Here is a 27,130-nt window from a genome sequence, read left to right on the forward strand (position 1 = left end):
TATTACAGACTTTGTTTATATATAAAACTACGCAGTCCATGACATTCATTGTTCAATGCATTGTTAGGAAAAAAAACTTAAACAAAAAATGGTCTTTTCAATCATGTCAGTGATTTCGGTTGCTTGGTTTTTAAAAGCTGATTCATTGTTACCTTTTTGCAAAACAAACAACGTCCAACACCATATGTATCCACAGCAGTGGTAAAAACATCAAAATACAACCTACCCAGGTGTTACAAACTGTTCACATGACTCTTAGTAAAATAAAAATAAAAAATAAAAATTCAATATACATTTAATTCAGATAATAATAAGATAAAATCAGTCATACAGTATTTCAGATTTTTCATCTTAATGGCTTAAATCTTAAAATTGATATATTTCACTGCCCTTGCTCTTGATTGAGCTCAAAACTAATTTCATGTAATACAAACCTTTCATTTAATGGCATACATTTAAAATGAATGTACATTGCAGGCTAGTGAGGTTGTGTGCCGTTTCTCCCCACCTGTACATTATCTCTCTTTTTCACTCCACAGCAGTATCAGTCCAGCTTACAAGGCATTGTAATATGACACTTCCTGAGAGGTTGTTTTATCTCTCAACTATAAAACAACAATCATTTTCTTAAAAAATACCTGAATACTTATAGATACAATAACAATGAAAAGTAAGATAGCTTAGTCAGGTTTAACAGGACAGAAGTGTTGTGTCCTATAATTCCCAGCATAATATGGTGGTAAAAAAACAATAGATTCAACCATCATTAGCTTTGATAGATATACATACTGAACATATTGTATATAAATAGTAGAAATTCTTTTTTTTAAAGATAATTTTGGGCAGTTTGGCCTTTAATGAATAAATGATAATGAACAGGCAGAAAAGAAACAAGAGGAGAAGGAGAGGTGTATGACATGCAGCGACAGTGTGGTTGTGTAGTAGGTACTATGACCATTTGGCTACAGGGGTAACACCAGTACACATTCAACTGTATTTAGTGAAAACTCCAAACTTCAAATACCAGCTGCTGTTACTTTTCAAGAAAAAAACAAAAACTTTTTCATAGGTATCACAATGTTGTTAGAATCACACGCTGTTTAGAGTACACATTTAGCTTTACTATATACAGTACAAGACAATGGATTTACTGCCAAATATAGGAACATTGCAAGGCTGAAAAATAACATCCACCAGACAAAATAGCACATTATGTTCAGCACTCAAGTCAGTTATTATACAGTACATTGTCATTTCGGCTTTTGCTGAAAAAGAAAAATAAGGACAGACCAGCCACCACATTATGAATGCTGATGTGTAGATGATTCAGTTAGCATGGCTGTTCACTTTTGCTGAGTATCTTTTTTCTTCAAGGCACAAGAACACTGGGAGTGCTTGGCCAGAAACACATTAAGGTGCATGTGGGCCATCGAAGGTCTCTTGGGTTTTTTGTTCACAGGGTGATTCGGGCACAGTAGTGTTTGAGTTTGCAGGGCAGGATCCCACGGTTTAGCTGGTAAAAGTCCACCAACTGGATCAAGTCACTGAACCGCGTCTGACCGTCATCTGGACTGTAGAATAACTCCCCCTCATCACCCACCTACAGTGTAGTATGCACACATACATATGCAATCATCCTCACACAAAGGAATCACCCAAGTAATGGGTGACCTATTCAACATAAGGCTCATATTTTGAGGTACTTTGTATAAAATGTATGGCAAAATAACACATTGGAGCTGTATATCAAAATGGTTGAACTTTCTGAAGGGCTAGGTAAAGGACTACATGAATTGCTTGAAGACATTTTGCCTCTCATACAGTACGGTGACTGACTGGTGGAGAGTCCCAGTCAGTCAGAACTGAAGAAGACTTTTGGATCAGAGGCGAAAACATCTTACAGAATCGAAAGCAAGTTTAGTTGCCCTTGACTTAGCCCTTCTGTATGTCCCATAACCTGGATGACAGAATCTTCACAGGCAGTGGATTGTACTCACGGGTAAGATTTGAAAGTGTTTAATCTTCTGCATGTGGCACAGTGACAGTACGAACGTTTTAGGGTTACTTTGGCTGTCCCTCAGAAGAAATACTCTGAAAACAAAAATAAAACAATTGTAATTCAGATGTTTCTCCTGTCTTCTGAACAGTCACACTTACCTAATGATTATATCTTGTAACTACCAAATATCTACTGTACAACTGTGTAGTCTACTTGTTAAATACACATGTGATTTCTCTTGTGAAAAGAATTCCACTGACATCAATTTTATTTAACAGGGAAGGAACTTTTTTTTATCAACTACCATACTTGTCCTTAATAAAAGTAGTTACTTCAGATCAGTTCATACTTCACTATCAGATTAGTTCATGATCATGTACCAAATCCAGGGATCAAATTATTACCAACATGCTAAATATCTTTAAGAGCACAATGCAAACCAAAAAAAAAAGTTAAATGTAGTTGCTTACCCATCAATAAGACCGTGCTGAGTGATTAGGCGCTGAGCCTCATCCCGGGACAGTTTGCCGTGGAACCAGGGCTGAGCCAAGTGAAGAGCTGAAACACAAAGCAAGACAATGCTACAAAATCTTCTTTTTGTTGTGTACATACAGGAAATTGAAGTAGTATATTAAGCATCTCACAAACCTATGTTTAACACTGAGCTTTGTGATGTGGAGGGGCTCCCATGTCCACTCAGACGGTGGCAGCTTTTTCTCTGAAAAGGGGAGAAATTAGTTAGAGCATCAATACCAGTTGAAGTCATTTTAAAGGCAACCTATTATGCATTTCTTTAGTTTCTGTCATGCGCACGCACGCTCACACACACACACACACACACACACACACACACACACACACACACACACACACACACACACACACACACACACACACACACACACACACACACACACACACACACACACACACACACACACACACACACACACTGTTCAGACAGCTCTGAACGCTTGGTTTCCAATTGTTTTTCTACTTTTAACCCGGGCCGACGGTTTCTTTATATGACCATCTGTTCCATGCACAGCACACAAGTTCACTGTCAACATTATGGCATTTTTCCATTGTTTAGGGGGTCGTCGCGCTAAACTACTGTATGACTCGTGTAGCTGGCATGCTGTGAGTGTTTTTCCATTACACAGCAGGGCAAAGTAAAATAAGTAGTTTACCTGTTGGAGGTGTGCTGGTTGTCAGCACCTCTTCATCAAACATCATCATCACTTTGGCTGTTTCTGCTTGTACTGTTCTTCCCTACATTATTTCTAACTGGTCCACTAAACAAAGAGCTCTATATATCTCCATATGTTGTTATGTTGACCGCTTTTCACCACCACCTGCAAAGCTCTGCTAATTCAGTGAGGAATACATTTCATATCCTGTACACTCTTCACAATTAAAGGCTACCTTTATTTAGTAATTTAAAAGCCTTTAATATGAGGTGGCAAAAGCAGGAAATGTTAGGTTTTCATCAGTGGTAACTTAACATAAATCTGATACTGCTGCACCTCAAAGGGCTTCTTGAAAGCTGGCCTATAAAACAGGGTGGGCTCATCGTAAGGGGGGCCTTGAAGAGACAGGAGCTAAAACTGCCTGTTAGGTGCAGAGGCTGAACTGAGGGGCTGCATAAAGGAGGCCAGTATAAGATAAATACGTTTTCTGAACTGTTAATTATGCAGAGCTACTCTAGTGAATAAAAATATAGAGCCAAAAATTAGCACAATATTTCCCCTTTAATACAAAGTTAATTGATCCTGTTTTTCCTCATCTTTTCTGTTCTAAAAGGTAACATTTTATGAGATGTTGGGAATCTTTTCTATCTGTTATTTCTCAGTTAAAGTTTTTTTTTTTTGAGTGAAACCTGACTTACCCTCCATGACAGACCTTCCTCTACAGCCACAGACAGTGCCTCAGACGGGTTTTCGATCACCCGGCTCTTTTGCCCAGAGAAATCCATGGCCACTAGTGAGTTCTCTGAAATGCTTCTCTGAAATGGCACATATAATATATTGAAATATTATTGTTTAAATTATCCCTGGACTTTTGCTCCATTTTCTCATAACAGTAAAATTCAGTTCAGTTAAATATCCTTTGTACACTGGTGAGAGAAAGTAGACTCACTTAAGCTGTCTTGTGGTATTGTATTGCCATCTAGTGTCTGAGTAATGTGACTCCATTTTCATCATTTCTAGATGACTCCAGACAGAATACTCCCATGAAAAGGGATTAGAGTGGCTTTGAAAAGAATGACACATGGGCACATTTCAGTGCTTTAAGCTGCCATGTTGTGAGTGACTCTAAATAACTGCACACACAAAATTCTTCTTATCAGTTTTACCAAGAGACTTTTAAAACGCCACATTTGTTCCTCTACCACCTACTAAGCTTACAATTGCGAGTGGTTGAAACAAAGTGAGCAGTGTTTGCTTTAAGGATAGACATTCCTGTCCCTCTTATCCATCCTGCTTCAATTAAATGTGTTACTTAACCTTGGATTTAACACAAGTTTTATTTACTTTTCAGTATGATGACATGGAGCAGTGTTGTCAAAGTAGTATGTTCAGCTAAAACAGTCAAGTAGACCGCAGAAGACTCAGCAGCCTGACCCTGAATTTGCACATTCATGTGCTCTCCTATCTTTGTGGCTAATCCTTTTGGCAAGGCTGTTGGTCACATATGACCCTCTGACAGCAGAGAAGAGGTGATGAGTTGTTAAATCTTGGAGCAGCTGATCATTGTATTTTTAGAAAGCAGAGGGTTCACGAACATGTCTAAAACCCATAAATAGACTGTGTTCACTGCCACAAAAATACTCCCAGTAAAGCCTAAGGCTATTCTGGGACTGTAAACCTACATTGACACACTGAAGGTGCCTCATTTGCCCTATACAATTATATTACTACACTGTGTTAGCTTCAGCATATATTAAAGGCATAACAACTGTCTTTAAAGCCATATTAATTAGTATTTTTGGTCATTTGGAGCAGCCGAACAAGGTGAAAACATAACATTGATTATCACCTTATAAAGTTGTAATGGTGAACATGATAGCAAACAGCTGCTCATTTACACATTCAGCAAATGCAGAACAACATTACCACACATTTGGAATTGTGTTTCTGGCCACTCAAGTCCAATATTAACTTTCTTTTAATTCTGTCATGTTCTCCACCAAAGCATCTGGCCCTTTTACTTGTAGATGATCCACTATTAGGTCAATTTTATAATATATTAAGATAAGCCCCTTGACATGTACATTCCCTTTTTTATGGAAGGCCCCAAATGTTCACCAGATAGTTGCTAACTTTTTTTGCTATTTATTGCTGGGAACATATGATACAGTGGGTTTATAAACACAGTAATACTTGAAAACAGTTGCCCGCTGCTATTAAAACAAGGGTGATGTGAGTGACGTTTTTGGGCTGGAAAACCAAAACAATGACCTAGGCTAAAAGAGGTCAAAAGGCGCCATACAGCTGAAGGGAACTGCAAAGGTGGGTGGTATTGTGGATGTCACTGTTTTGTTAAAGTAATTTGATACCATTTTAATATAAAACATTGACAAATGCAGCTTAAAAAAGCAGAACAGCCTTGATGAAATCATTTAAGTTTCAAGAGAATCACATGACATATAAGCTTCAACTTACCATTGGTGAGGCTTTTTGTTTTTGGTGTGGCTGAATGAAGTTTTGGTACAGTTCCATTCCATACTGAAACACAGAAAAAGAAATTTGAATTTGAATTGTAATCCCTAATTTTAAATATGGAGTAAATTACAGTCTATTGTGTGGTCCTGTACATTATTTATAGACTAGCAGGGGAACAACTAATTCTCTAAACTGTATCCAGCAGATATTCAGACAATGAACATATGCTGCTTCTATCAAGAGTGGGAGCACTAATCCAGCATCACTCAATAGTTTCCCTTGACCTCCTCACAAGGCTAAATCTGATTCTAGCACTGACTCAGCATTCCTCCTCTTAGACATCACCCGGAGTTAGTGATCAGCAAGCCAACCTTTAACAAGCGCATGGCCGTGATCCAGCATGTCCTGGTCTGCTCATCATCCGCACAAAGCAGCTTCAAGTCCCGGGCTGAACTAGACTTTGTGGACTGGAGAAAGATGTTACAAGGAGACAAAAAGAGTTCAACACGCTGGGAATCAATACATTACTTCTGCTGCTTTTGTACAGTTTTGGCATTTCTCTGTTTTACGGCAACAATCCTTGTTACAGTACTTGAAAGAAAGCAATGGTACCTTGACACAGAAGCCAAAATCTGTAGGTGATCCATGTAGTTTTTTGTCTGAAAAAACAGTGTAGACATTGCTGTCACTAAAGTCGGCAATGAACTGGAGATGTCTGGGTTCCTGTAAAACAGAGGGAGGCCTTAATAAAACAAAAGTAAAGTACAGCTATGAACATCTATGCAACATCAAATGAAGGAGTTGGGTTTAAAGTATTCACCTCTACAACAAGGCTGCAAATCAGCTTCAAATTCATGTGAGGGATGGAGACACATGCAAGTGTTTATGTGTATCAGCATTTGTCTTGCTTATTCAATTTATTTTACTGTATGGTCACAAATGTGAGGAACACAAAAAGAACAAAATAATGCATAATAAAGTAATTTACTTTTAGAAATGAATGTGGTATGCTTTAACTGGCTAAACTAAAACTGCAGATAAATACCACCAGTATTTGAATCAAACCATATTATGATCTGAATCTGATCTGCTGGGTAGAATAAACAAAAAAGCTCTTTTAAGCCAGAGATGAAGCCTATCACGCTTAAACAATACCTATTTATTCATAAATAACAGTTTTATCAGTCCCTCTGGGTGTGGTTAACAAATAAATATGAAGAATGCGATAAGGATACATTTAAACAAAGTGATAGGGCCTATACTGAGGCAGTATCAACAGTCACTGTGCCAAAGATACATTTCCAGAGAAAAAGAAGCACAAAGACTACCATTGTTCAGCTTTCATGTGACACATCGTTCCCACTTCCTTATTTAAAGTAATGCCACAGCTGTTGGTGTCTGTGCTGACTGACTAGATATGTGTCTGACCAAGACCACATATGAATGGTAAACCAACTATAGTAAAAGTGGGCACCAAACCAAAGCCTCACTGTACTTGACAACAAAAGGTCTTCTGTTGTAGGAAATGAAAGCAGTTGAGAAGTGGTTGTGTTGGCATGGCTGGTGCCTAGGTATAAGCTTCACTTGTCAGCAGCATTTGGAGTACTGTTTCTGCCTGGCTGCCATGACAGCTGACCTTAGGAAAATCAAGTTCAACCTGTTCCACTGCCCTCTCGAAACATAAGTGAGATTTATACAGTACAGAGATTTATACAGCTCAGATGATGGACATGCAACCCCATAGTGTATAAGCAAAGGACTAGGATGCATCTTCACTAACTAGTTCAAGATTTTTTTTCCAATTGGCAAAGTGTAAATAGTCATAGAAAACAAACAAAAGTAAGAAAAAAACATGAGGACCAGTATGCAATAACATAGCAAAATGGGGGCTGCATGCAACATAATGCAAAAGGCAACAAAATACCCACAGTATGCAGTTTTCTGTTTTTTTTTATATAGCTTTTGATTCTCCTAAAATGCATACAAAACTTTGTGGAAGAGTCAGTTTGGTTTACTGACCTTGGAAGTTCCTTTATTGGAGAAATAGAGCCCTGACCTCCGCAAGACAAAATAGAACCTCTTCCACGACTTCCTGCTTTGCTCTTTGGCATGGAGGTGTCCATGGATCTCGGGACATGTGCTGGAGTTGAGAAAGGTCTGTGTTGGGTAGAGAAATATTTGTCCATAGATGGGTGTGTACGGTAGATATATCAAGTTAACACACCAACACTGTGACAGAGGCTGAGCGCCTCACAACTGCCGCCCAAGAACAAAGAGAGTGCACGGTAAACACAATAACTTGATACCTCTATAAGCTGAGAGTGATCCACCATCCCATTGGTTTCACTGGATATGGAGACCATGTGATCAGGGAAAAAGTCCTGCCAAAATGAAAGCAACATCAGTTATTACACCACTCTATACTGTAAAACCTATAAGTGAAAGAAATACAGGTGGGTCGGTTATAAGATATTTCACAAACTCACCAGCGGTTTCCTGAAGAACTCATATTTAGCATAATTCTTCCTAAAATACAGCCGGCGGTCTGTGTCCACCCCCCAGCCTGATAGCACCTCCATAACAGACTCATGGTCTTCTATGGTTCTCTCTAGTGACAGCAGGGGGGAACAAAATGAATGGAAAGTCAACCTTGGCTTTTCACTACTCTACAGGGAAAAGATAGAGACCAAACAGTATATGTTGCAATGAAACACTAAAATTACAGAAATTATTATACACATAGTATACAAAGTGTTGTATTGCTTTACTTCAAGCAAGTCACGTAGATTGATTATTAAGCTTATTTGATTATTAACCTTATATCAATGTGTAACCTCTTAGGTAGAGCATGACTCTCAAGTCAAGCAACATAATGTAAACATTAATTATTTCCTAAAACTTAAAATTATTGTTGAATTAATTTTTGAATTAATTAATTTTTTCCCAAACAGACATGTTAAGCAGTGTTGAACAATGAATCATGAACTACCACCAACATCAGGGCAAAGAAATCACCAGACAACAAGCAACTAAGACATGATTGAATGACTGACCCACTGAGTTCCTGCTTTGTAAATGAATTATGATCTGATCTGAGAATTGTGCAAAAACAAACAAACACACAAAAAAACAGCCCTGTTATCCTAGAAAACATTGTTATGTTTATTTCACTAACCAGTAACAATATGTTGCTTTGATGCTTAAAAAACAAACATTGATGACCAACAGAACAATTGGATGAATTTTGTAATGTGGGAACTATTTTTTGCAATCATATTGTCACATGGACTTGGGAGCTCTCATTTAAGATTGCAGGATGCTTTCAAAGTAATATATTAGACAGATTGATAGTTGACAGTCCTTCAAATCAAATGGGATCAAATCAGAAGCAACATGTGATATTGATGAGAAAAGCAGACCATACAGCAATCTCATTCAACAACAACAGCCATGTGGGCAATACTTGAAAGACTGAGAGTTATACAAGTGGGAGAAAACATCCCAGTGTAGACAGTGATGTCTTCAAGGATGCACCGCCCTACCTCTCTACTAATGAAATGCCAGTGGAGGTAGACATTTTATATTCTGTACATGGAATATTTATAATTGTTGCCTCACAGTGATAAACTACCACATCACCTCATTCTTTACACCATGTGACTGGACAATAAATTGGCTTTGGATTCAACAGCACACATAGTTCCTACAACCACTCCTCTCGTCAAACCAAGCAAACCTCGCCCATTGGACTAACATTACCGTCACATGATTAATGCTAGCACTTACACATATAAATATGTCAAAATCAAGGAGGCGTTTGTTTCATGTACAACTTTTAGACCAACAATCCTTAACCTGAACTAAATTGTTTAGGTCAAGTTCTTCACATTCAAGTTAAAATGCTAAAAGCCACATGTGACATTTTAGATTGTTAGATTGGGATCAATCCTTTACAGAAAATGCATTTTTTTTAAAGGTTTATTGGTTTTGGCTAACACTGACTGAGACAACAAAACAGTGAGCTGTTGATTAAATACAACTTTTTTGATTAGGATATTGATCATGTTGTTATTGAGATTTTTATTTTCTCGTCACAATGCAACCGCTATAATTTGCACAAAAAGATGCCAACTTTGAATAAATCAAACACTTACCTATTCCCAGATGGGAGAGGTGTTCAAAAAGAGTCCAGCTGTGATCATCAATGCAGTGGTTCTTCAAGACAAACAGCTGGCAAATGTCCCGGGCAGTGATGTCACTGGGAACCTCTACTGCTCTGCTGGTGTTATCTTCATTATAAACTTTGATTACCTGTAAGAGAATGATCAAATTAACAACCATTTAACCATTCAGCAGGAATGGATACTTTTTCTTTGTTACCCTCAAGGAGTACTGGAGTGCAGAGTGCTTCGCGGTAGTAAGTACAGAAAAGTATCAAATTAATTAGTTTGACCCACATATAGCAGTTAACCAAAAGACTCCATTGCAGAAATGGTCTGCAACAAAATATTCAGAGAATCAAAATTGATGAAAGCCCAACAAAGCAGTGAACAATGTGCAAATCATGATGTAAAGACTTGAGCTTCTAAAAGAAAGGAAACAGTGCAGTAATCTTGCAATACCACATTGAGACATCAAACACTCAACAAATCTATCTGAAAGTAGAACTTACCCCCCTGTTTGGAGCCACGCACAATTCGGAGTTTGGGCAAGCTCTGTAACCTATATATGACTGACTACACAGCATTGCAAAGGAGAGCTATGGTGAGAAACATAAAAACACGCATTAGACAACACAGCGAGTGTCAGCTGGGAAGCAGTGAGTCTCTCTCTCTCTGGCTCTTTGCTGCAGTGGCGCTGAAAGGAGGTAATTAGACAAAACTCTTAGCACACAGCTTTCCTGATTCCACACATATCCGTATCACTGGGGCTTGATACCAAATCACCTGCAAAGTTTATGTACCACTGAAAGTCAAGAAGCCGGAGATCACTCTCCTCATTCACTAGGGGGTGGAGAGTGAGAGAGGCACACAAGGCTCCAACCCCCTCTCTATTCACATTCACACACCCATGGCAAGCAGAGCTACCACTATAATGCCCTGCAAGAGCCCAGAGAGCAATTACAAAGGTGCTTGTTAAATGTAATGCTAGTTAGGTCAACTAAGTCTAAAGTTGACAGAGGCGGGTGCGGAGAGAAAGAGAGGGGGGGCAGGGACAGGGGCAAGACCAAATGGCTGTCTCTTTTCTCTCAGAGAGTTCCATTGGCAGTTTAAAGCCAGGGAGGATGAGCCTGATATCTTTTGTTAAGAGAAAGGAGGTCAGAGCTCTCCTACGGGGCTGGGGTTAGTGCCCTCAAGGAGCCATCAGCAAATAAGCAATGACATCACCTCTCAGTGTAAACCACTTAGTGTTTAATCAGCCTGCGTGGAGCCTTCAAAGACAAATATCTTTGTTTATAGTTGCCTAACAAAGATGAAGACCGGTATTAAACAGATTACTCCAGCAGCTACTGTGAAGTGTTGTACACACTGCATCATAACACTGCATATTCATTTCATCACGAGTGACATTTGATTTCAACATGAACAAAGAAAACTTGACATAACGTTGCAAAAAACAGAAAAAACAAGATAAAAACTGTATATGATATGTATTCACTGCACTGCTGGTGATGACTGCATCTAGTCCAGCTGTGTTGCTGTAAAAAACTGGCTTCCTGGGAATTGTCTAAATCAAATCATTCAGGCATCACATTTCACCAGGAACAGGGAAGTGTAAAAAGGAAAACCTTTATATAGCACGAGCATTGCTAATGCAGTTAGAGTTAGTTTTGTGCAATTTTTAAATTTGGATGAAGACAAACAATCAATTCCCCTTGAAAGAGATTACATTTTTACCATTAAATGAATCCACCAAAATACTCAGATCATAGCCTTTAAACTGCACTGCTTCCAAAAACCTGTTTTATTAAAGGAAGAGTCAGGGAGCCTATAAAGTACTACACAGACAATTTTGTTATACATTTTGTTATGTAAAGAACCGTGTTCTATGGTTGAGATGGGGGACAATGGGCATTCAAACATTTGACCAAGTGCTTCACCAGTTGCAGAATCATTGCAGAGTGACAAAGAAAAGGAAATCACATCGAGGCATGTACTGTAGGTTCTATGGTCTGATTGCATCAGTTTAAACATACCATCCCTGCCATTTGCTGTAACGGTTTTATCTCTGCAGCACAATTGTAGCATTCCATAAAACAATTTTTGTTTCCTTGGTGTTTCCTGGGAAAATACTGGCCTAAAAAGTCCACACTACTGGAATTAAACTGTGTGTGTCCAAATTAAAAAAAAAAAAAAAGTAAGGGCGATAGAGAAAGGGAGGGTCTTGATAGAATGAGTTAAGGGCATTAGAGGTGTCCTGATGTGACAGAATATCAGCCATTTTTTGGGAAGTGCTTTATTACCAAGATACTGCTGTTAGAGAGGGTGGACTATTGTCAGAGCCACAAAAGCAGACCAGTGTCCCCTGTATGTAATTGCCGTCTCCATGGATACTCTGATAGCATTTTTTCTTTTTTTAAATTAATTTACATAATTATCCCCAATTATTTGATGTCAAATAGTGAGTGTTTGGCCTAAGGCACCAAAATGGTGTTTGCATGGTTTGCAATCAAAAGCTGTTTAGAAGAAAGGGACAGCACCAAAGAGAAATGGATCCTATTTTGCAGGTTGTTTTAGATTTAAACTAATTAAGTTAGCTGATGTCTGAGTCATGCAGAATTGCACCAGATGTTGTTTCCAAACATAATATCCAAACAAAATCAGAGATTTTCCATTTGATGTAATGGGACTGTCATGTAAATGCAATTTTATGTTTAAATTGTATGTAGATTATGTAAAATCTTAAGTAAAGCTTCAGCATCTTGTTGAGCTCTATTACTCAAGTTACATTTCAGGGAGGCGCCTGACATTTTAAAAGCAGCAAGTGTAAACTTTCACTTCAACTGAAAAATATACAGTAAATGCTGTTATATCAACAGATGGGTCTAATAATCATTATTGTAGTAAATCAAAATGAACTACAAACAAATTATTATGTCATTACGCATCATTCTCACCACAGATTAATTGACAGCATTGAGTGAATGGTACTGTTAATCATTGTTGAAGTGTTTCTAATGAATTACCATGCAAGGTAACATGCTGTTTAAACTGATGGTGTCGTTATCTGTGAACACAGAGCTGCATTCATCAGCAAGTAGCCCTGATCCAAATGTACACATGCTTTCACCTGAAAAACATTCATGTCTGCCTACATCATGTCAGTCAAGTACACACAATGTGCAAAATAAAAGAATGTTACCTGGAGAGTAACTTTTCTCTTTGATTGTTGTCCCTCACTTTAAAGGGCAATATGGCAAATTGTCTTCAGCTATTCAACTAAAAATATGAACTGAAAATTTTGGAACTGCCAGAAGTCAGGGGCACCAAAATGAGATGCCTCTTTTAAAAATGTGTGTGCAGTTTAATTTTAGTTTGATATTGATCTACCTGAATGAATGAGATGAATCTCCACAAACCTGCAGGGTTTTGACCTGCTGGAGGGTGGTGTTTAACAGGTGTACAAGTATATTCTGACTATGCAGGTACACTAGGCCTATGCCACCTCCCGATATTTGTTTTTTGAGACATAAACAAATACATTTAAATTTGTTTGCACTATGGCCACTAAGAATTCTTCATTCTGATTGGCTGGAAGGCGTGGATTAACTTTTAGTAATCTGACAGTATAAGCAGATACCTATAGCATGATGTGGGTGTTTGTTTACTGTTCAAAATTATAGCACCAGTATTAAATTCTAAGTAAGGAAAGCAAGATGGAGGCTTAACTAAAGAACTTGGAGCTGAAGTTATTTGTGTCATCTAAATCAACAACAAAAAGATAGATAGTTAACTCCTAAGTGAAGCTGGTAGCCTGTGGGTCTGAGGGACAGATGCGGAGGAGAGGAGAGAGGACGTGACCAAAACCACACAAAAAATAACAAGATTAGGGAGAGAGAGAGAGAGAGAGAGAGAGTGAGAGAGAGAGAAAGAGAGCAGTGGTAGAAAGCTAACATGTTCGTGTGTTTCTCTGACAGAGGGAGGGGGAGAGAGGCAGTCGTTACATTAGCTCTACTGGAAATAAACCGTTACCAGTAACCTGATGCAAGATGCAACGCTATTCTCTATTGTTGTAGATTGACTTCATGGTTTGAGATAGTCTTCATATATACATACAGTATATACATATACACACACTATGTACTGTATATATTTAAAAGGAATTTAAAACTCCTGTCACAGCCTTGTGAACACCTTCCTGTTTTGCTAGTGTCATTAGGAAAAGAACACAAATAATGACATAAATGGTGGCTGAATTCCATTTAGCTGCTTCAGTTTCAGGATCCTGGCTTACTGAGACATTGTTTATGTTATTAGTAACACCTGTGTTTTTCAAACTATAACAATTCAAAATATATGCTGTGAAAAAGGGTTATTCTAAAGGCTCAGGAACTACATTTTAATGCTATTTAAAACAGGAAGGCGAGAGGAAAATTAGTTGTATGACTAAATAAACTAATTATATTCAAATTTTATTTCATATGACATTTTGTCTGCAAGTGGTTTGCTTCATCCATTACAAGCACATTCAACTTGTTAGGTATTAACCCTAATATATTACATAACTGTGATCAAGATATATTGTACACTGAGTGACATTTTAATGTTAGAAAAATAAACTTGTCAGTGCCCCTTTGATGAATAAACTATGAAATGTTTCTAAATTATAGCAATCTTATCTTTGGCATTTCCTGTTACATCAGCTGGCAGATACTGATGCTGATATGCAATAAGCTGTATTGGCCAATAATATTGGACCACCAACTGCAAGCCACATTCAACACACATTAATGCCAGTGCCACATGGACTGTTCATCTGTATCACAAAGATGAGATCCACAGAACATAATGTGCTGTATTATAAAGGCTTTCAATGAAAAGTCAAAAGAAAAAATGTCCGGACAAGGCAGAGTAAATCCAGACATTGAGCATGCACTAAATATAGTCTTGTTGAGCATAGACTCCTTTATTAGACCTTATCTCAAGGACAGGACGGTGTGAGCCGTTTTGCCAATTAGACTACTCTGGTTTAACCTTGAACTACACTCCCACAGCTGCAGCTCTATCATTGAGTGATGATAAAGAAGGAGGTGGTCTCCAGCTTTGTCTATCTCCGAAACTGTTGAGAAACATCCTCCAAGCTCCTCATGGCATTTACACCCTAACAATTACACTTCTTACTGCATTATTGGTGGGCTCCCAACCATTAACCAAGTTATTAGTGCTCTGAGTGCTGAAACTGAGTTAGACCACTTCAAAATACAGAGTACTTTTCATAAAATTGTTTGCTTTACAAGCATTCAGTGCGCACTAAGAAAGAGATGAATTACAATGGCAGACACATGTTATCAAGCCACGCTGATAAGCATGCTGGGAAACTGGTTACTACTTCTTCAGACATTAAAAAATATTGCTGAGCTGATATGTGGTTACTAGTTGAAACATTAGACAACACAATAGATTATTTTCCCATTTTTGATTTGGGATTAGATTTGCACATGTTTCACTAAGATTTGAAATGGAAAAGATATTTGAGGTGGCTTGAGATGAGTATGAACATTTTGAACATGATACCCACACATTACGCCTCTCATACTACCATACATGGTTTGCAAGATAGCGCCATTTGCTGCACAGATCTACCCTTCATTTAAATTAAAAATTTCTGTGTGGTTTACAGTTCAGGTTTCTTTCAGTAAAAAGTGATTTCACTGTTAGCATAATATACAAGATAACATCATGTAAAAGTGAGATCAAGCCATAAGAAAATGGACAGCAAGAATGTATAAATCTATAAAAACAATGTAGCAGGAATTTATATTATGTTTTTGATCTAATTGATTAAAATATGTGAAAAACTCTCAGAAATAAAAGAAACAGCTCACTAACTAATAAAGAGTAAGACCAATAAAGTGCTGCTCCACAGATAATACAGCTGTCTGCTCCAACTCTGGTCCTACTATGTGGGATGGCTTGTTCAGCATTGTTTTATATTAAAAGTTAACTGCACATTTATCGTTTCAGTATATTCACAGCACAATTAATAATCAGCCGCTGTACTTCCTGTGTTTCATACACCATCTTCCAAATTACATATAGTGCCTGCATCAAAAATAATTCATGGTCAAGTAAAATTTGTAAAGAACCCAATTTTAATTAAAAAAAACCCTCTATATTATGAACAGAATTTTAAAAAAAATTATGAATTAATAAAGATACATCCAGCCTTAACTTAAAATTAGAATGATCATGGACAGGAACAAAAGGAGCACTTTGCTAATACAGAAGAAAAAGAGACAGAGAGAGTACAGAGGAGATCTGTGTAAGATTCCTACCCGCTTTTGCAGACAAAGTGGTGTGATGGCAGGCAAGGTAACTCTTCTTGCATGGAAATTCATGCTTCTGCCTTAGATGCACAATTATCTGCATGAAAAATATCCATACATAATAACTGCTGATAAGGATAATCTACAAATTATAGTTCCAATGATTAATACACTTCACGTTTAATTATTGACACAGACTTCTATCTTTTCTGTATTATAAAAACGGTACACTGGAAGCTACAGAAAACCTGTTACAGTCAAATCGTTCACAATGAAAGTGTGAGAAACTGAATCATGTTGCCACCCCATAACAGAAACTCCTCCTTTGTCCTTGAGAAAGTAAATGCTCTCCTTTTAGAAAGGCAGTTCCACTAAAGAACTTGTTATTTAAAAAGATTCTCTCATGGTGAACAGAGTTGAAATATACAAGGTCAGTGAAAGAAAAACACTTGGAATAAATTCTACCCAGTGATAAAAATAAAAACTTGCACCAAAGTTGCTGAGGATTTTCCAGAAAATACATGTATCGGATTGTTTTTGCTGACTTTGTCACACACACACGCACATTTTTAGGCTCTGACAGGGACATATTTCACCAATCAAACATTCATACTGTAAGCATGTTTTCAACATACTCTATATTATGCCTAAAGACTTGACTCCTGACTCCTCAGAATCATGATGTGAACTCACACTTGGTTCAAATTTGCATGACTCAAGTCAAATTTTGGCATAACTACATTTTGACAGTTTTATGGTTCACTGTTTATTTGTACAAACAAGTTGCCTTAAAAATGTTGGAACATGACCATGCTCTTAGGTAATTTTGTTCATGTGATGACAGAATCTTGTCTGTGTGTGTATGAGAAAAAGAAGAGTGAGGGATCCAACATTACTTACTTACTCCTGCTCCCACAATCACAACTCACATCTGCTTAACTTTGACACTAGACAAAGAGAGCTTGTGAAAATGAGAGTGCCACCTTCCCAAAATGAGCCAATTTTTAAGCTTCAGTCTTAATCATGAAAGATTAGAGACTACTGTCAAATAAAACTAAGTTTTAAAAGTGTGCAAATATACTGTATTGTAGGTCAAATATACTTTTAAAATGTCTCTATTTTGACATATTACAATACATCTACCATTAAATAATGCTAATAACCCTTTCACAAATTTCAAAACAGATAAGCAAGTAATGTATGAACATCTGTTTATGCAAAAGATACTTTAGTTTTTCATAACTTTTCATAAGGCTACAATAGAGGAAAGAAGCTGACCGTAATGAGCCTGAGACACACTGCCTGATGAAGACCACACAAACTCATCTGGCTCACCTATAGTAATGCTGTAACTTAATATTGAGATCGTGTACATATTCACTTCAATCTACAGTAGATGACAGAAAGTTCATGACTTAACTGGTATAGTTTTTGGTTTAGTCACTGTGTAAAATTTGTCAGAATATGAATATTTTGACTCACTCAGTATAAGCTAGAGATGGGCTAAAGCAGCTATATTGCAGAAGTTCTTCATATTATGGTTAACATTTTCTGTCACCAAAACACAGCCTTAAGTAAAAGCCTACGGTAAAAAGCTGGTATAGTGCATTTTAAAATGTGCATGGGTCTAGATTTGCTTCATCCTCTCTCCTTATAGATAAATACAGTACTTGTCATATTTAACCTCAGAGCACTGAATTTTGAGGTTTGGCACCAATCATTGTCCTCCCTTTCAACTCATGAGTGCACACAAGACAAGAAGAACCTCCCACAGCAGGCTTCGTGTTTATCTAGAAACACAGCACACTGACTTGTGAGAGCCCAGACAAGCAGACGCTGCTAGTTATCACACAGCTAAAATGAATTGGAATTAATGGAGCCAGAATGATAACAAAGTCTCCACAACTTCCATAATAAAGCCAGCTCCAGACACATTGTCCTTGACCAGGGTTGATTCAATCAAGACCCCTTTGCAGGGTCTGTCAAAGTAACAAGACAGCGACCAGGGGTGTAGTGATGTGTATATGCAGGTTTACAGTGTACCCACCTCTGAGCAGGGGGATGTGCACTCTACTTATCTAAAAATACTCTTATACTGGTGTATAAGACACAACTTTAACGCAGTATTTTTTCATTGAAAAGTGGGGTGCATCTTATATACTGGTGTGTCCTATTCACCAGTAAAATACAGAGAGAGTTTGGATCTGCTTATGATTATAGGTATGTAAAAGGCCGTCCACACTAAGGACAATACTATAATAATAACTATAACTTTAAACATAACGATGTGAGCATCCACACTTACGAACTATAACCTCCTGTAAACAGCAGTGTTTAAGTACACGCTGCGCACTCCAGCTGTGTCTGCAGCTAATGAAAATAGATAGACTATTGATGACCCGTTACTGCTGTATGTTGGACGGAAAAATGATTATGTGTTAATCAAAAGTATTTCAGGACACCGGTTGCTGTGATGTTTCAGTATTTACAGACCAAACTGATGTTGAAGCGCGATGTGCAAAAGCGCGACTTGGGTGCAGTAGTCTGTTTGCGCACAGCTCTGATGAAGAGTTTTTGGGACTCGAGTAAGCACACAGGTACACATTGTATCAAATATGTAAAGTTACTGTGTTCTTTTAAAAGTTTTAATTGAAACTCATAGACTCGTAGCCAGCTCTCCTGGTCACAGGACTGACTGACTCGTTTCCAGCTTCTACAGTTTAAAAAGAAAAATTTAACTACAATCATCGCCTAACCTTTACCCGGTGGTTATTATAGCCATGACGACGACGGTCGCCTAACTTTAAGGAAGTAGTAACTTTACCCATTTCACGTTTCTCTAACCTTAGTAAAGTGATTGTTTTAACACCAACCATGATCTTTTCTTATCTTAAACCAATTGTTTTTGTGCCTAAACAGGGATATGTAACGGTTTTGGAAAGCATTGCCAAATGATGTTGCCCTGCCAATTACTGCCAATCAGGGTGCCAGATTAGAAAACTGGAGTGCATGATCAAACTACATATTTGGTTGTTTAATTTGGAGGACTGGCTTCTAGTACACGAGAAGCTACATCTTAAGGATAAACCTACATAGGATTAAAGTATTAAGATAAAAAAAATAGTATTTCAGTATAGATAGAACACAAAAACACTTCTAATTGTAGTAGAAGTAAGGAGTAGTTGTAGTAATAGTAAGAACATTGACCAAAGCATATGATTTAACTTTAAAAAAACTGACAACAATCACACACAAAATCCCAATTTTTGAGTGATGACGCCTGGGTTGAGCTGACTCGAACAGTAACAAGCATAGTGGTCGTTGGAGGAACTATAGTTGCACTTTCCACTGGACTTTATCCAAGATGTTTGGCAACTGTGATCTAAAGGGGATCTGTGCTGTACACAATTAACTACAACAACCTTCATCATGTAATTTCCTACACATAACTAAATGCTTTACTGACCAAATTACAATACAATACAATACAATACAATATACTTTATTGTCCCGCTTAGGGAGATTTGTCTTGGACTCAGCAACTGCGCCATAAATGCCTTGATAGCCACAATGAACAGACAAAACATCACCAGCCATACCATCCCAACAACAATTACATAACAGTATTGCACATATCCCATAACATTGCACACAACACATACATACACCAGATTCAAATTGGTCTTCAATGTACTTAAAGTTGCATTCACACAGTATTAAGCAATGACTGCTCGTGATAAGGTCAGTGAAAGGTGTGAACACAGCCTTGGCAGTGAGTGTCTGTGTTTTCATGTCATACTAGTCTTGCAGTTTAATCGCTGGTTGTTGCTGTTTACACAAGATCTGTGTCTTTAGCCATCATTCCACACATCACAGGTAAAACTTAAAATTATACCAGGTCTTGTATATTTACTAAAGACAGCTAACCTTGACATTATCACAGGACTGTTTACTCTGAACCCTCAACAAAATGGAAGAAGGCTGAAGAATTCTGGGGACAATATACAATATTTCAGGGCATCTGGTGTAGTCAGTGGATATCAGGGCCAAGACTTCCTCATCGATGCACTGGTCATTGTTTACAGGCCAATTAGGGTCCAGACTAAATTTTGGCTAATCGCTATAAACAGATATATGCATATAAATGCAGTTTTTTTTAAACAAAAGCTAAATCATCTTCATCACATGATAACTGATGGGTTCTGGGGTCGCTTTACAGCCAATACGGTCCATCTCTTTTCCTCTCTACATGGACTGTTTACCTGCATGCAACCAAAGCCTGTTCAAATGAAACTGGTCATTACCACTCAGACTACAATTGGACTACAAACAGAAACCAGAATGCTTCCAGTTCCAAAATCTTGTCTCATTGCCTATGGATCCTGCATTCTTATACAGATATCTGTTTATAGAGATAACTTACTAGTTTAAATTGTTGAATCCAATATCTTCTATATGATTTTTGTAACCCCTTAATATTTACTAACTGTATAGTAATCGTATATCTCTTATATAATTTGTGCTGAGGAGTCCAGAGCCACAAGAAACATTATTTTATCTCACATGACTGTTGGGACATAAAGAGCAATAAGGAGCTGCACGTGCATCTAACACCAGACGACTGCCTATATATAACACACACACACACACACACACACACACACACACACACACACACACACACACACACACACACACACACACACACACACACACACACACACACACACACACACACACACACACACACACACACACACACACACACACACACACACACACACACACTCTGTTAGGTACAAGGAATGATAGCTATGTGCAGAGTTTACAGAGCAAGACTCCTCTGATTCTCACGTTAAACTATTGCAGGCTCTGAAGTCGCTGATGATCAAGGCCCTGTAGATTCAAAATTCACTGTACACAAGGGGAAGTCTGTAAATTTCAAATTATAAATAATGTATGGCATCATCTGCACAGCTCTGTCTGGTCAGTTTACATACAGCAATAGGCAGCGTAGTTGAATAAAGACCACATGAAATAAATGTTTTATATTTGTTAAGTGTGACCTAGAGGACCGTATTACATCTGCTCTAGAGGAGAGGCTGAATGTGAACATGGTGCATGTTGCATCTGAAATAACATCTCTAGAGGGGCAGGCATTTCTTCTGACTCATATGGCTGAACTGAACACTCAACACTGCCTGGATGAAGACTCTGTGCTTATAGTTTTAGTCCAAGCATAACTGCCCACTATATTCCTGAAGAGTGGAGTTCATGCCAGATACTGTTGGCATTACTATTGTTATGGCACAACATTGTCAATGTTAAGCAACCAAACTAGTTTAGATTAGTGAAGTTATGTATCTGACGTTTCACTTAGAACCAAGTTACACTGCCTGCATTAACAGCATACAAATTGTTTATGTAATGACAACCTGATAGCATGACAAGTTTCTACAAACAAGCATCATCACGTCATGATGGAAAATGTGTGTGTTACATCAGCAGTGACATGGTGCTGTAACCGAGCAATCAACCTTAGAAGCTAAGTCCTTGGCATTACCAGTGGCCACTTTTTCTGAGGTCAATTTCAAAAGTGCAGGATGATTTTATTTCACAAAGTAAGCTCTGTCACAGTTGCATGTCTGAAACAGCTGATGTTGCACAGGGCAGATACTAATATGTTCCCCATGCCAAAAGATCAGTCCTAACGAGCATAGTTACCCTAATTTGCAGTACATATAACAAAGCAGCTCTATGTAAAGTTGACCTGACAAAACACTTAAAGCATAAGCATTTAAGAATGTATTTTTTGGAAACTGTTGTGTTGACAACAAATCTTTGGTTCTCATAATGTGAATCCTGACTTGGTGGTTTTGTTTTGGAAATGGACCATTACGCTGCATACACAAAGCTAACAGGGTGTTCACATAAACCAGCTTTGCACTAGTGACAGCTTTAAATCGTAAAACAAAGCAATGACAAGCAAAGGTCTCGCCACAATTCAGCCAAGCCATTTAAATCAACTGCAGTAAAACAAAAACATGGGCTGTTTCCGAAACCACTCCCTTATTCACTCATTCACTGCTCTCTACTCAATAGTGAGCAGCAAATCAAGATTTTGGACACTAACTTTTTTTGCATTGTGGGATTGTTAGCAGAAAGTAGTTCACATGCCATATACACTACTTTTTTCACTGAGCACTATATAGGCAATATATTTACACACTAAGCATTTGGACCCACAATGAAATGGCAGAGGGTAAATTTAGTGTACTATATAGAAAATAATGAGTGATTTTGGACACAGCCATGGTCAGCTAGACACTAAGTTACCACAGTGACAGACGCAACTGCCATTTTCCTAGCCTGCTCATTTTATAATCTAAGGTTGTCCCTAAATTATTATTTTCACATAATTGTAACTGATGAGAAAATGACTACCCAAAAACAAGCTCAATAGACAATTTTCCTTTAGAAAAAAAGATTGGGTGAGGGGATGAGTGCTGCAGTTGGAGCAATGATGTCATTTGTTTCTTGAGTGCTACTGAAAGGAGGTCATAACCCTGCAACATTAGCATTGTGACACAAAAACAGCTGTTCAGTCTAACATAGTCTTCCCAATAACACTGCTAAAAAGGCTGAGAGGCTGTTAGGCCTATGAGGAGCAAGCACAGGCCTCATCAGTGAGATACATAAGGATCACTTTAAGATTTGCTAACAAGGAAGCCACATTGTTGCAGAGTTGAGGTCAACTGGGTGCCATTTTGCTCCTTCACTGAGAAACTTGAGGATTATTTTTTCACTTATCAAAGAAAATGCCAAATCTGTGCAAATCCCTGACCTGACTTCACAATAGAGTGGTGAGGGAAAAGAAGATTGGCAATCAATCCGTAATTTTTTGATGAATCCTGAGTTGAGTAAGGAGGAAAGAGAGTAGAAGGGTTATGCATATCAAGTGTAGACATTCCAGCGTTAGACAATCAAGAAATATTACCACAATACATACAAAGGAACAAATACCAGTTTGATTTCTCTCCTGTGATAATTAAATAATATACTGTATTGTTCAATACAATGGAAGCCTCTTAAAAAGTAGAAAACACAATTTTTCAGCTTGTAAGCAACACCCAAGCAAAGAGAGGTCTAATACTGCTGATAGTCCTTGGTAGCTGTTGAGCTCTGTAATTTCAAGCTTTCCTATGAGTCATTGCTTTGAGCTGCCCCCTGCTGCTACACATGCACACAAAAATACACACATTCATACACACGGATACACCACAAAGATACTGTAAAAACTTGAAATCAACTTCAGCACACAGTATAGGGATCCACATCCAGGAAATATTTAGTGGTTGACAAACCAGACTAATTTAACAGCCCTGGAAAATGTATAGACAAAAATTCATTTTGAAACCCATGCACTTTTGAAGCAGACCCATAATTGTTAGGCTTTCAACATAATGAATGTGCTCTCTTTTTAGAATGTGGCATGGAGCTCTATATACATGTACAAATCAACTACAGATCAAACAAATGGTCAAATTAAAGAAATATTTTTTCTGTGCATAATAATACATTTTCCTCTGACTTTAATTTATTGGTTAAAAACAATCTTTGATCATGAGCTGTGCATTACCTGCAGTGCATTAACATTTTTGTGTTTGATCTAATGTCAAAATCAGATCTTAGCAAACTAACATTTTTGGGGTATAAGTTGTGTTATTTACTCTCCTTCTTTTTCAAAGTTTGCTATTTTTTAATTTTCCCTTTTTCTCCTGACAATTATTTGTTGCATCACTATCGACTGTAATGGTACTGAGTATTTTTAGATGCTATGAGTCTCTGTTACATGCTTATTTCATGTGGCTGTGTTTTAAAAAGCATAATAAAAACATTGTTTGCAAAAAATAATCTTGATATTATGAGCAACAATAGCTGAGAAAAGCCTGCCAAAATGCTCTTAAAGTACTTAAAAAATCTCTTCATAAGTTAGGGGAAAATACAAAATATTTAGGACTGTAATTTTTCTGTTCTGTCACTAGTTTTTGGTGATAAAAGTTCAAAAGAAATCCACATACACCAAATTGCCAATTGGAGTGAAAACCTATCCAGCACTGGCAGGTACGTCCACACATTGGGTGCATTTCAAATCAAACACCCTGTACTAAAACAAACGTACAAGAGTGGCTGTTGGGCAGTGAGCCAGGTATTTCCAAGGTATAATGAAGTTATATTCAAATTTCAAATTGCAACATCAACACATGGTATCAGTCATCACATGTAATGCACATTTTTATGCTCATTGTTGCCACTGTATGCAAGCACAAACCTAGGATCTCAAAAGCAATAACATTGTGTGTGTGGATTGTCAGAGTGTGCTGACACAGCATTTTTATCACTTCACTGAAACTAATTTCCATACTCGCACAACTGGTTAGACCATTCATATGCCCTGAAGTTTCAAACAAATCACAAGCCACACAACATGTAACCATGCATTTATTTAAGGCCCTGTTTACACGACAACGCTCGTGGGTGAAAACAATTAAAGTTAGCATGACTATGCTACCCAGGGTAGCATATGGAAATGGTTGCAACGGAGGCCTTTTTTTTTCTTTTTTCTTTTTAAATAATATGCCTCTTTGTGTCATAAACACCCTCGAGCAATGGAAATGGATCACTCACCTGAGTTGCACTACTTTTGGTCCAAGGTAATAAACATTCAGTGACGAGGGGGGAGAGGGTTGAGGGGATAAGTTCAGGAAAGGGGTTTGGAACACATGAAGACAATGACTCCTCTTCTTCTTTATTGCTCCTGAAGGACAACAGAAAGAAAGAAAAAAAAGAAAGAAAGAAAGAAAGAAAGAAAGAAAGAAAGAAAGAAAGAAAGAAAGAAAGAAAGAAAGAAAGAATTCATAAAATGTTCTGATGTTATGTTCTTAATACCAACCACTGAGATAAAGAGATTAGATTTAGACTCAGACTGGCTTCATGTTTAGAAATGTATGACACATGGCTAAACATTATTAAAACCAAGAGAACCATGTTAAATTATATAAGAGAATTGGGAAAATGTGTAGACACATTTTTACAATATTTACATAAATGTAATGTTGAAGCCATTAAATGTTTACACAGTGTCTTGGAGTTATTATTCACTGTGTACAGCAGATTGCGTGAAGTGTTTGTTCCAAATCAAGCTTTTAAAAAGATCAATCCAAACAAATGGAGCACTTGTCTCCCTATTTGCCTGTTAGTCGGTTGGGTCAGGAATATAAATTGTAAAGGAGATAAAGAAACCATCAGACCTGACACACAATGCTGTCTCTATATGGACTCCTGCTCTCAACTAAGAGACAACACTCCCACTCAACAGGCTTTTGATAAGATGGCAGATAATGCATGTGAGCAGCCCCTCACTTCATAATATAATAATATACTGTAGTGGCAAACAGACACAGTCTGCTTGAACTGCTGGCTAGAGGAAAGTAAGCTTTATCAAAATCAAGAAATGCAATTACCAATGGGTAGTGGGATTCTGTTGTCAAAATATTTAAATTTCTGTCACCCATTACGACTAGTGAAGGATGCAGCATCCGTTTCTGCAAAGGTTTTGCAGCATGCGCTAACCAGGAGAGATGTTTTGTTCTTTTCTTCTACTTTTAATTTAATATACAGTAAATGCAGAACAGGTGTGGTTCACAGGACAGTTTCTAAATGCACTATGAAATAGGCAGGGATAAAAGACCAATGCATCCTAGAGAAGTCATTGAAAACCAAAATCCTGGACAAACTTTCTGTGATTTTTGGTCACCTTTTATCTCATATTTGTAAAATGCAAAATGCCAAAAAAAAAAAGTACATGTTCTGTTATTAAAAATGTGTTTTGTTTTGTTCCATTTTGGTGGTTGGGGGAATTATTAAATATGTGGACTGCTTTGCTTGTAGTATATACAATTTGATTAAATAGGAAATAATACGATGATAATTTAAAAAAACATACTAAAAAATACATTTAGCATGTCCTTATAGTGAAGTCACACTCAAATCAATCAGAAAAATAATATGAACAGGTCATCTACAACACCGTGTTCCAATATCATCATCATGTAAGAGTGTGTTAGTTGAGAGGGCCTCAGTTCTCTCTGAGATTCGGCAACGCTGTCTTCACTGCTTTGTAAACACAGCAGTTACTGAGTTACTAATTATCTCCCACAAACTAACAGGTGACAGCTGCATATGGGTCGAGCAAATTGCGCTCACAGGTACAAAGTCTAGACCACAGCTTTTAAACAGACTTCTGTGTCTCACTACTGCAAATACAAACAGTGTACTATTCTTTTTGCAGCATAGCTCACATTGCAAAGTGTAGAGCAGAAACACTACTTTCAGTTTTAGTGCAACTGAATTGAATCTGATTGTACGTTATAAACAGACTGGTGTCATTGAATAAAAATGTAACAGAAAAATAATGTCATACCTGTTCCCCTTGCAGAGCGTAGTCCTGGTCTTCTGGGCATTTGGTATTAGTAAAGGAGCTCGCAAAGAGATGAGAGCTGGGCTGGAGAAGCCACTCACATTACCCTTGCCACTCTGAAAAATCTCTGCTTTCTCTCCAAGGGTTCCAGAAGTGTGTATTTCGTCCAGTGCGTTATTCATATCACTCATGTGGGCCGGCTAAATCCAAGGCATCATCTGGAGCAGAGAGAAGAGGCGAGCTGTTGGACTGGAGTGTGTTAAAGCAGGCTGGCTGGCGGGGTTCCTCTGCTCACAGCTCAGCAGAGCACACACATACTGTACATACACAAGTCTCTCTGGCTCATCTGCTGCCCGCGAGGCTGGCTCAGTGGGGCAAAACGATCCCTCCTACCCAAACATGATCCACCACAATAAAGATATTTTTAACGCAATGACTACCAAAACAGTCATCCTTGCTGTGACACAGTAGCGTATTAATAATAAATGAATTACTTCAGC

The 27,130-nt window shown here is 37.8% G+C and overlaps 1 protein-coding gene across 3 annotated transcripts; it reads right to left on the bottom strand.

Moving 5' to 3' along the window:
- On the bottom strand, nucleotides 1-27,130 carry grb14 (growth factor receptor-bound protein 14). 3 transcript variants are annotated; one of them, XM_062431176.1, is made up of 14 exons: nucleotides 26,634-27,130; nucleotides 24,839-24,968; nucleotides 9,819-9,975; nucleotides 8,151-8,272; nucleotides 7,971-8,045; nucleotides 7,684-7,821; nucleotides 6,277-6,387; nucleotides 6,036-6,131; nucleotides 5,665-5,727; nucleotides 3,888-4,004; nucleotides 2,648-2,717; nucleotides 2,470-2,557; nucleotides 1,998-2,091; nucleotides 1-1,600 (listed from the first exon to the last, which is right to left on the bottom strand). In XM_062431176.1, the coding sequence occupies exons 1-14, from the start codon at nucleotides 26,819-26,821 to the stop codon at nucleotides 1,454-1,456; spliced, it is 1,596 nt and encodes a 531-aa protein (XP_062287160.1). In that variant the 5' UTR covers nucleotides 26,822-27,130; the 3' UTR covers nucleotides 1-1,453. The 3 variants fall into 3 exon arrangements, with proteins under 3 accessions (XP_062287160.1, XP_062287162.1, XP_062287161.1); XM_062431178.1 differs by lacking the exons at nucleotides 24,839-24,968; nucleotides 26,634-27,130 and adding an exon at nucleotides 16,160-18,552; XM_062431177.1 differs by lacking the exons at nucleotides 24,839-24,968; nucleotides 26,634-27,130 and adding an exon at nucleotides 10,337-12,660.

Source organism: Scomber scombrus, chromosome 13, assembly GCF_963691925.1.
Source record: "Scomber scombrus chromosome 13, fScoSco1.1, whole genome shotgun sequence".
NCBI classification, from domain to species: Eukaryota; Metazoa; Chordata; class Actinopteri; order Scombriformes; family Scombridae; genus Scomber; species Scomber scombrus.